The following is a 12,041-nucleotide window of genomic DNA, read 5'->3' as shown; positions in this document are numbered from 1 at the left end:
GTTCCCGGCAAAACAAAATAGGAAAGTTACTTGTCGGTCAGAACAAATCTGACATGGTAAATGAGGGCAACTTGATGCGTGACGTCATGACGTGGGCAACGCAAACTGCACTATAAAAATTAAATTACTGGTCTACGTTGAATCAGAACAAGTGGAGATTATTATTTTCAGGTGACTCGTAAAATACTACAAACTATGGATTATTGCACGAAAGCAAAACAAAGGAAGTAACCCACATAAACCACAATCTTGATGATTTGGCCTAGCTAGATCGGAGCAATAAAAACAATATATCAATGAAATTATATTTTCGATTTTATTTCAATATCGTGTTCATATACTCGAAAGCGTCGAGTAACTTGGCCTGAAACAATAGATGTTCCATTTAAATCGCAGCATAACTTTTACGTAACATTATTGAGAGAAAAAATACACAACGTTTTTGACAATAAAAAATATAGTATGATCATTCCCCAAGTTGGTCTATACGATCCAACGTTTTCATCAGCTCGTCGACATTAACGAAAATATCCCCTTCCTCATTCTCAACTCTCGCGTGCATTCGCCAATATGAGAACCCAACCAATTCGGATTGCAACCAAAATATATTATGGGCTAGATTATGGGTTAAGGTTAGCGTATCATCAATTGGAATATATTCGACAACATTCAGCCTGTCTGGTGCAAAAAGCATATTGTAAAGAGCGCCCCCATGAACAGCAATGATAGTTTTCACATTTCGATAAAATGTCGCCCCTTCTTCAAGGTCAGCGATCCCTTCTTCTAGAACAGCAAAATGTTTATATCGACTCTTGAGGGCGCTAATCACTTCGTTTCTATTTATGATGTGCCTGCGACCTGTTGAATGTGCTTTTATTCTTGTGAGCAGAACTACTTTTTCTCGCTTGGCGGGAGTTATAATTTCGGCAAAATTAAGAATTCTTCGAATCCCTTGCCACAAAACTGGGTGAATAGGTGGCGCGTTACATGTAGATATCATGTAATCGGATATGTAAGTTGTTATTCCACTGTACCATATTATTTTTTCTTCGGGAAAGTTAAGACGATCCAACAGTTGATAGATAATTTGACTATTCTTGTTCGGAATTTCTAAAAGAATTTTAACCGTCGGGATCCTCAACACTTCGTAAGCTTGGATAAGTTTTGGTAAAGTACCATCGATAAAATGTTGGAAGAGATGCGCCGTTGGAACGATGAGGGGGCATAGTACCGGGACGTACTTAATATACCTTCCCCCTCTCTTAGCTGTCATGAAACTTACATTACTTTTATACCCACAGTCAAACGGAAGATTAAATGATCCGTTTTTCACAACGTGTATCTCCCCTCGCAATCTTTCGGGTGTCCTCGGCCCAAGTTGTTCGAGGTTTGTAGTGTCGTTGTAAAATATATTTCGTTGTTTTTCGCTGATGAATTTCGGTTCCTTGATATAAAATTTGTCATATTTTAACTCTATATAGTTAGGAACCTGGCGTATCGTATAGAAATATTCCTCGATCCCAAATTCCCGAAGTGGGCCTTTAAAATCGAAAAGTTTCCGTTTTGATCGAAGTTCATCGATGTTGTCAAATTCGCTGTCGTCATTAGGTCTCAAAGGGTCATGCGCATTGTTTTGGTTTACCCTGACGTACTTGTATGGGTGTTGCGAATGATTTGTATAAAGAGGAACTTGCAGCTCTTCATCAGGTTCGTTATCGTCACTCTGAAAATGCAACCATCCCTGTACTTTGCCTCCAGTTATGATATCATCCTGAAGTGGTCCGTAGATGAGGTACAAAGGTGAAATAATGACGACCAAGCAAATAATATAAACTATCTTACACATACACCTCCGGCGACGACAACGTTTTAACGCAATCAATGTCATTATGACGAATTGTTCAACGGTGTGTACTTAAACCAAACCGCGCATTCACAACTTTTCTAAAACATGGCCGACTCTCCAGTGCATTCTGACATCAATACAGTCGGTATGGATGGTTTAATAGCCATATCACATTTATACTGTAAGTTAAAAAAGTAAGAAAGAAAGATAATTATGAAATAAAAATATAAAGGATTCAAAATATCGTACGAGGTGGATATCTTGTCTCTTTTCTTTTTATTGACGCAACTATGAGTTCTTGTAATATATGAAGATATATGAAGTTACAAAACAAACACGACAGTTAGCTTGCCACTGCTGTCTTTTTAGTGACGCAAGTATGATTTCTTGTAATATATGAAGATATACATTTAGAAAAACAAACACGACAGTTAGCTTGCCACTGCTGTAAATTCTATTTCAATCGTTAACATCAAAACTAGAATAGATGGCGGTTGAAAAGGACAGTTTGTAGACGTCTTGAATAAACACACGTCATCTACTGCATACTAATTTTAGAGATCTTACAGGGAGCAGGAAGGTTTACATGCAAATTATTTGATTGGCACAAATTCAACAATGGATGTGTGTATATAATATACCAAGAAGTCCATGGATATACATGTACCACCATAGAGCAAAGGGTAAGTGAACACCTGACAATCTCCATTCGTTTTTGTTTTGTTATTGCAAGAACCTCCTTGTTCATAGTGTCGTTTTACCTTCAATAACACTTTCCTTCTTAGAACAATGAGCATGACCTAGTATCATGCCAACAGTGTAGTGTGATCTACTATAAAACTACTACAGTGTGGTAGTCAGAGTCACTACTGAACGCATTGACCTACAGTGTCTAATAGTTTGGAAGTCTTGTGATTTAGGGAGGTATGGTGAGAACGTACCTGAACCTTAGTTTTGCTTTGTGGAAGTTGTGGCATATGATCACCTTGGCCTTGACTTGGAGTGTTGTAGACAGTTGGACGCGACGAGTACAGCCACCACATCGGGCACCACGTCACATAGTTATGGGTCTGATATAGGTAACTTCTATCCATAGACAGCGCGCGGTAATTTCTTGCTTCACTACTTGGTCTCAGCACTCTAGTTAACTTGACAATTTGTATGTAGAGTGATGTTTGATCTCGGCAAACGATGAAAAGCTAGGCAATCACAGGTTGGGACTAGTAAGGTCTTGCACGACTTTGATCAACAGTCTTTTCAAGTCCACAGAGCGCCTAGTTTCGCATGACTGTTGCATTGTGTATTGAAATCCTTAGGGTATATCTGAATAACAAATATTCATGTACGAGGGCCACTCATTCCTTCTCCCCTCGATGACCTTTCTTACAATTACCCGTGACCTTTAGATAAATGCTGTATAGTATACGTTACTGGCGTGTCTTAACACACACGTGATGCTTGCATGGGACCATTTCCACCTCGGTGTCTTTCCTGTTCAGGAGGAACTGGACACTAATGCAATGTGTTTGTTAGAAACTCCACATAGGCATCATCATCATCATCATCATCATCATCATCATCATCATCATCATCATCATCATCATCATCATCATCATCATCATCATCATCATCATCATCATCATCATCATTAGCAGCAACAGCAGCAGCAGCAGCAACAACAACAACAACAACAACAACAACAACAGCAGCATGACAAATTTATTCATGTTCAACCCCTGTTACAATTAAACATTTTTAATTAAATGCATACAAGGGTAACAGGGCGAAGGCACACAAGTGAAAGTATGGGGTACTCACTGGTGCAATGAAAATGTTCCGTATAAAGATGTAGAAAGGTTCTATAGTTACAGTCATCGGTAGTGATAAAGTATGTAGACGGATTTTTCGTTGACACTTACAAATTATCATTATTTGGGTGACAGAGATTTCTGATCGAAAAACTATGAAAATATGGTAATAATGTCAACGGTGAAAATGTATTTAAAAAGGTGAATGCGGTTCATCATCACCATCATCATCATCAATTCCTCTAAAGTAGAGTTTTACAAATTGGCATGTTGGCTTTATAAGCCCTACTAGTATTTTAGAGAGGTCTTTCGATGTAACATTGGAAGTACATTTTTTGTAATTTTTCTGCATCCTCTATTACGTTGTTATTATTATCTTCTCTTCTTCTCATGAAATTAAGCGTAAAAAGAAAAGCAACTCGCATACAACCACTCTCAATGTTGTTCCCCTTTAAATGTCGTTCGTTGTGTTTTTGTTGATACATGCGTTTTCGTGATTTGGATCTACATCCTGGATCTACACATTCCATTGGCAATGCAATATAATAGTAAGGTTGTATATTTACCATCCTATATAGTCAGTATACTTACTACATGTCACTTTTATTGCTCGGACTCATGAGGTCAAAGGTAGAGTGTGCTCTCTCAGTGTTGATCGTGGGTAACCGCACAATATACTCTTTGTTGTTGTTTTTGGACAGCGTTAGTCTAATTTTAATCAAATACCATTACGAGATAAATTCATGCAAATTACGGTAACCGTAGATAAACGATAGACTACACTGTACAAGTTGGTAAAGAGTAACGAAGACTATTATTGTTGCGGCCAGAGGTAAGTATCGAGGAAGTCCATTTTTTCCATTGTTTTACTTTGTCCCCTTTCTTTTATTTCGTGTAAGAAAGTGTCCAATACACGGTTAGTAATTCCAACGCCATGAATCTCTATACACATCATTGGACAGTGGCTAAAAGAAGATGCACGCGGGTTGAAGTTTCATAACTCAGGTCATTTGATTTTACGGATTTCGTTTCTCTGTGACAAAGTCTCGGGTTAAGCTATGATACGACACCACATATTGTATAGAGGTCCGGGATAGGGGGTCAAAGTTTCAACAAAACAATGTAACTATTTTTATTTTTTTATATTGCTGTAAATTATATACCATACTAAATCTCACTTGGGGATTTTAAACAATAGTTTTATTAATAATTTGAGATTTCTGTTATTTCAAAATTACTACATTTGTATATGCAAAGGTATCTGCATGTATATGAGATTGACCAGGGAAAAATTGACACCAGTGCAGTTCGAAAACAACGCTGGCCCGTGACTGGAAATGTGCGAGTTATTTACAGAATCCAAACGTTTGATACCAAAAAGTGACGTTGTTACTGGGTGGTAACAGGTCAATAAATGACCATAAATGACATATAAATCACGATCGTGCTAGCAATCATCGATCAGTGTGTAGTTGACAACAAGAATGTGTTCAGCATATTAACTTGTTGTTGACTAAATTGAAGTTTCCCTTGAAATATGGATGATAATATAAAAACGTAGTGGCCAGGAAAACAAAATGCACTCTTCCTGTCAAAATCTTGTTTGACCGACACTTTGTCAGGGTCTAGAGGCAATCTGCTCCGACGTGTGTTTGTATGTATGTGTTCCCGCTATAGTCTTATTCTGCAACTAACTATTCTGTAAGGTACGCCGTAACGGGCGCCCTCACACATCGGTTAACCCCACCCCACCCCCACTTAGTCTACTAACAAACGAGAGTATTCGATCTTCGTCACCCCAATATCCAGGAGACAGACTAGACAAATGGTTTCCTAAGCAACCGATCACACGTGAGTACGTAATGTCCTATAACTTTGTGTACTAAAATTATGAACATAACATATTTATACTTCGATAACACTGCACATAATGCGAGACAAATTTGCATAAAATACCGAAAGATTCAAAAATAGATATGATAATGGGGATAGAATGAAGCTTTCTGGGTGCAGATTGGTCTGCCTGTTCAACAGGTGTCAGGTTTGATGTACGCAGGGTAATGGATTATTGTAGATGATCGATGACTGTCTACGGGGAACTGTGCTTGAACCACAGTCACTTGTGAGCTAATATTCTATTCCAGGATGGTAATATTCTAGTCTAGGATGATCATGTATTCCGTAACAGTCACCGGCAACGGTATTTTTTGAATATCGTAAATACCTAATATAACGTTATTATTTTGTATTAGGATCATCGGAGACTAGAATATTACCATCCGGGAATAGAATATTAGCTTACAAGTGACTGTGGTGTCAACCTTCAGAATGTGGTCGTTCTAGTCACAAATATTTCTATGAGGTAATTTAGGCAATAAATCATGCTACTTCAACGCCGTGATTTACGATTACTGCAAAAATATTCCACAGGCCTAGGGGTCATGTATGTGTGCCTATTAATCGGAAAGGACTTTCTAAGTAAAGGTGGTAGTTAATGTTTCAAGGTCGGTGCGCCATTTTGTCACAACGACGGGTCGGCTGTAAACGCATGTTATGTAATAGGCCTAGTCGTGTTGAAAGTTAACACACGTACATTGCCATGATTACATGTAGAAAGCAGTATAAATTAACACATAGGTGACTATAGTCCTGTTACAAACGAAGCGATTAAAAAGGGTGCTCGATTCTCAGTGATTAGTGAATCTGAGAATGTATGCGGGAGTTGGACACTTTAATCAGCTTGCCTATTACATAAGAGGAAATTAGTTACAGAATCAATACCTGGTATAATAAAGGTGCCACAACCGAATTAACGTAGAATGCGCTTCGAGGACAAATTTCACTGGAAATCAAAGTTCTTAGAATATTTCCAAACCTTGTCTTATGAAAATTTGTTTCTGGTTCTTTCGAAATAATTTTTTTTTAAATGGGAGATTCGCCATCTAGTTTTCAAAGAAATCGACAAGTGTTTATTTTTTATTAATTTTTCTTTTCTTTTTTTAAACATGTTATTGGCATTCATATTGGATTCTAAATTATATCTTAAATTTGATAACATTTTGAAAAAAAAATTCAAACAATTGTAGTTATCCCTTTTTCATGAGTTGGTTAAACAATTTATTTCCAAAGCGTATTTCAGGTTATAAAATTAAAATGTTCGAATTTTTATGCATCTAGGTGACCAAAATGACTGATACGACGACACAGTTGATGTCTACAATGTCTGGCAACGGCACAAATGGAACAACGCCGACAGTGATTGATCCGGTAACGCAACGACTGACCATGGCCAGTCAGGTGTTCTTGGCAATGGCATTGATTCTGATCATGTTCGGCATGGGATGTACAATAACGCCGAAAGAAGTATGGAAAAATCTACGTCGTCCAGTTGGAATAATCATCGGGGTTTGCTGTCAGTTTATCCTGATGCCGTTCCTCGGTTGGTCCTTAGCACACATATTTCAGTTATCACCTGGTCTTGCACTTGGAACCCTTGCCATCGCAACAAGTCCTGGAGGTACTCTGTCAAATGTCTTAACGTTCTGGACCGAAGGTGATACTTGTCTCAGGTAAGGTGTTTCGGATTGTACAAGACGGAAATAAATATCATTTGATGTAAGTTTGGAACGCAAGCCTATCATTTTCATTTTCTTGCTTCGTTACAGTCTTAGTCGATCTAAGAGAATATTTTTATTTAGTTCTCTTTTTGACAATTTAAATTCCGATCGATACAAAAAGTACGTTTAAGTAAAACCAGTGCATGTAATATTGCACTCGGGAACATTTTTTCTAAGATAATTTGAATTTTCCAAACTCACCATGTTTGTTTTTAACGTTCAACTCATACATTCTTTGTGTAAAGGTGAAAAGCTCTTTCCCTTTTTAAATTCTGAAGTCTCTATTATATTTCTCGTGTACATCGCTATATCTACAAGCGCGCCACCACGCGGCAGGAAATGATATCACTTAATATACAACATAGTCAAAGATATGCTCATCATATCTTCTATTATGATATATATCATGATTTATCAAAGTCTATCAAAGGTTGAAGTACCATAGAGTTACAGCCAAGTTCACCAACGTTCGTCGAAAGAGTGTGTACCATAAGTGTATTTTCGTCTCGGCGAAACACTTCATTCAGACACGCAGACTCTTTACAAATGAAGACAAAATACCAATAATTGTAACAATTTTTACCACGTCACTGACGTCACAGAAGTCTGGCATACTACATACGTGTGACACTTGATGTAGTCTACTGCAATGGACTGGGTATTTAAAGTGTATCACAATCAATTTTTTTTGTTTTCATTTGTAATGACATGTCTGAAGTGTTGTTCTCATCTACCTACATTGTAAACTGTAAGATACGTGGTGACATTCCGCCCTCACCCGCCTCCTCTCGCCGATGTGTGAGGGCGCCCGTCACGGCGTACCTTACAGGCTACCTACATTGTATAAACCAAGACAAAAATACATCTATAACACACACTGTTTCGGCGAGGTGAAGTAACATTGGCTGCAAATGACAATTTAGACAAAGCATTTATCGACGAATTTCATGGCATTGATCAGTCTCATCCGTTTCCTCACTCAATGCTGAACTGAACACCGTATACATTCATGTATTCCTTCGACTGAGAGGGGCCGCAGGGGTCGATCTTGGTTGACCCCTCCCCCCTCCCTGGTCCTACTCGTATGTGACTGCAATGTTTCCACGTTTTTATTCTCCCCTCAGTGTTTGCATGACTACCTGTTGTACAGCTATCGCCATTGGTATGATGCCTTTAAACCTGTTCATCTATAGTAGAAGTTGGGCTGAAGCAGCTGCAGTTATTCCATATGTTGATATTATCATTGCACTGGTTATTCTTCTAATTCCCTGTGGTATAGGTATGATTGTACATTGGAAACTACCCAAGCGGTGCAACTTGATTGCTAAGGTGAGTCTCCATTTCTCGTTAGTGGCTAAATTCTCTAACATTTCTCTCTCCAATTTTCTTCAAACCTTTCTTTCTTAGTATAATTTCCTTTCCTTTTCCTTTTCCTATATGTTTTGTCCAGGGATCAGTAGGTTTTATCGGGACTATTTTCTGTCAAGTTCTTGATTCAGCACCTACATGTCATTAACTCTGTGTTCGTGTCTTATCCTTTCTATGTATATACGTTCACTTTTCCGTTCGTGTCTTTTATTTTTTTGTTTTCTGTTTTTGTCGATTACCTAGATTTGTCAGGTGGTAATCACACCAGTTTCTGCAAGAGTTCACATAGTTATAGAGATTAGTCTGTACGATTCTGTTGTGTGTTTTTCTGGGCCAAGCAAATGGATCGAAATGCATGCATAAATCAACAGACTTTCTTGAATTTCTTTGATAGATATGTAGCTTACCTGTAGTCTTGAAGGACTAACGCTGGAACACTATTTCTAATCAGCTATCCAAACTGCCATTTTGAATTTTCGTGAAAATAAAAAAATCGAAAGTGCAGCTGAAATACTATTGTAGCCTTAGTCTTTCAAGACTACAGGTAGGCTATGGTACAGTAGATATCACCTTAATATGTGCACATATTGAATTACGATTTGCCATTTATTTTTATATCATGATATTTTCTCATATCTAATTGCTGTCGTCATGTTCTTGGTTTATTCTAGGTCTGTAGTTCAGTGGCTTTGTGTCTTCTCGTCCTAGGCATAGTTCTCGTCGCAATAAGTAGTCCTGAATTGTTTTTGTTGTCATGGAGACCACATCTCCTTTCTGCAGTCTACCCGCTACTTGCGATTCTACTGGGTTATCTGATTCCATGGTTGTTCCGACAAACTCCTCCACAGAGACGTGCCATAGCCTTCGAAACCGGAATGCAAAATGGCGCTCTCGCTTTAGCCATTATCAATTTGATGTTGGCTAGGGGTGTGGGCGACAAAGAAATGACGATTGTACCTTCCTTGTACAGCTTTTTTGTTATCATTGAAAGTGTAATTATAGTGGCACTCTACAATTTATATATAAAATACAACAAGCCTAAGGTAGACAAGGCCGACGATGATACAGAAAAAGAATCAGAAAAATATCGAATTTAGTGTTACACAGTAATGACCGCGAAACGGACAAAAAGTCAATTAATAATCACAATAAGGATACACCAGTCTCACCCAAGCAATATAATTAAACGGTAAAAAAAATTGGACTAAAACACGTGATGTATGACTGTGTCACATGACAGGGGTTCTACCAAAGTCCTTGCTTGCTGTTGGTTACTACACAAATTTATCGTTTGATTGAAGAAATTACCTTTGAGGGCAGTTAATTACCAATTCTGTACTCGTTCGACGTTCAACGTTCAACAGGATAGTTATCAGTTATCAAGCCATCCATCCATCTATCCATCCATTAACCAGTTAAACCAAACAATCCATGAACCCACAGATCACTCAACTATTAGTTAAAATAAGACCAAAATCCAAAAATAACTAAGTTCGGGAATATGCCACTGTCTTCTGAAAACATCCAAAGGACACGATTCGACATGCACATATAGAAATGAAGACAATGCCAGCGAAATACAAGAACAGTTGAAGAAATGTTAATTGCATACCAACTGTCTAATTTCCGAGACAATAATCACGAAGTACTTTATACGGATGGAATGATTGCATTCTACATGTGACTCAAAGGCAAGGAAAGGAAACCCAGAAAGATGGATGGCTATCCCACGACGTACTTAACAAGTCCTGCTCCGGGATTATCGAATATATATTAAGCAGATATTAAGTTATATTTTGCTTCAGCTCATGAACAAAACGATTTTTTCTTTCTCAACAATAAGACATACATGTAATATTGCTAATACTAAAATTCTTGATGCTAGCTAGCCAGCACGCACATTCTTATTAATATATTATATTGCTATGCACTGTATATCTTACATTTAATTCCTACGGGACGTTTTCCTACTGTGAAAGGGTCACTGTGATATACACTACTTCACTTATAGAGGGCGCTATTTAAAAAAAATGAAGCGTTAACTGAGTTGGTCACAGTAAGTTGTCCATCCAGCCACCACAATGATGTCATCGAGTCTGATGTCATGATTATACGTCAAGAAAGTTTTCTGATTAAATACCCAACTTCAAACTCCCAATATTATACGAAACACGGTTTTGAGCTTTCAGTCAATTTACCGATCATCATTTCAAAATGTCACTTCAAGCATTTCCTTGACTTTCAGATCGAGGTCGGACACTTAAAGTGTTCAGCTATCCTTTAATTATTGTCCAAGTCACAATTTCAGAAACAATAAATCAGAGTTTTACACAGAGCGAAATGAGTTAAAAATCCCATGTTCGACTAAGATTAAAATGTCGCAGTTGTCTGGCAGAACTGTCGGAAAAAGTTGGTAGAAAACGAAAGCATGACCATAATATTTACATTTTTACTGTTCTGCTGACAAGATAACACTAATCCAAAATCGCGAGTCACACATTGGGGTTATTAAAAATCACCAATCTCTAGTTTCGCACACACCTCTTTACGGCACTGTCCAAGAGGCTATTAATATTCTTTAATTGTACAAGCGGAAAAAATAGACACTTTGGTTTCCAGTAGTGTTTGCTGTACGTAAATTTAGAATGTGTGACTGTGGGTTAAAACCTTGCTATTGTTACATGTGCCAACAACATTCGAATGTAAGGCTTCGTTAATATAAGCGAGAATGTAATGTATTTGCCAACTTTCTAGTATTTACGAGGACACCTTGGTAACACACCCCTGCATAACACAGATATCAGCGTGTATCGAGAATGTATAACTCTAATAGGGTAAGTACAATTTGAAGAACACTGTGTCAAATATCTACGCGTGTACCCTCGGGATGTACCAGTGCAGCCTGTTTTGTAACTCATCATACAAAACGAAAGGGCAAATAACATTAGAACTGGGAGCATAGGCAATGTCGATTAGGCTTTGTCCAATGCAAACTCGGAAAGCAGTTCAGTGTCCTTGGGTGTGCTGCGTATAGTAACCACGACAGGACTATTCTAAAGCATAGCGGTCGTATTTATTTAACGACCAAACTTTCATTCAATTTTTTATTTTACCAAGCGGGGAATTGATTGAATTTTCGCCCTAATATCTTTGAGTGATGGAACATCAAATCGTGTAGTTTGAACTCAAAATGCTTTACGTGTATTGAAGCACATGGTATTTATGTGGGTAAAAGTTATCCGTAAACATAAAACACAAATCAGGTAATTCTGGGTGAAAGGTGAACTGCCTTTTTTTTTTATTATTTGAGTGCTTGCTTCACATCCACCAATACGTGCGCCGTTTATCTTTTCGGCTCCACTGACCACATTCAGTTTTTAGTGACACACGACTACAACACAG

General features: G+C 37.9%; 1 protein-coding gene across 1 annotated transcript; it reads left to right on the top strand.

The window, feature by feature from the left end:
* The first annotated feature begins 6,840 nt into the window (after positions 1-6,840).
* LOC144433754 (ileal sodium/bile acid cotransporter-like) lies at positions 6,841-9,736 on the top strand. The gene is made up of 3 exons (XM_078122119.1): positions 6,841-7,223; positions 8,396-8,600; positions 9,311-9,736. Exons 1-3 carry the CDS (start codon positions 6,841-6,843, stop codon positions 9,734-9,736), a joined length of 1,014 nt encoding a protein of 337 aa, XP_077978245.1.
* The last annotated feature ends 2,305 nt before the right edge of the window (positions 9,737-12,041 follow it).

The sequence above is a fragment of the Glandiceps talaboti genome, chromosome 1 (assembly GCF_964340395.1).
Source record: "Glandiceps talaboti chromosome 1, keGlaTala1.1, whole genome shotgun sequence".
NCBI classification, from domain to species: domain Eukaryota; kingdom Metazoa; phylum Hemichordata; class Enteropneusta; family Spengelidae; genus Glandiceps; species Glandiceps talaboti.
Note: the sequence above shows the minus strand (reverse complement) of the source record. Positions and strands in the feature narration are given on the sequence as shown.

Excerpts from the sequence above, each read along its gene's own strand:
- LOC144433754 (XM_078122119.1), top strand. The coding sequence starts at position 6,841 with ATGACTGATACGACGACACAGTTGATGTCTACAATGTCTGGCAACGGC. Across the intron at positions 7,224-8,395 it reads GAAGGTGATACTTGTCTCAG|TGTTTGCATGACTACCTGTT; the intron begins GTAAGGTGTTTC and ends TTCTCCCCTCAG. Across the intron at positions 8,601-9,310 it reads GGTGCAACTTGATTGCTAAG|GTCTGTAGTTCAGTGGCTTT; the intron begins GTGAGTCTCCAT and ends GGTTTATTCTAG.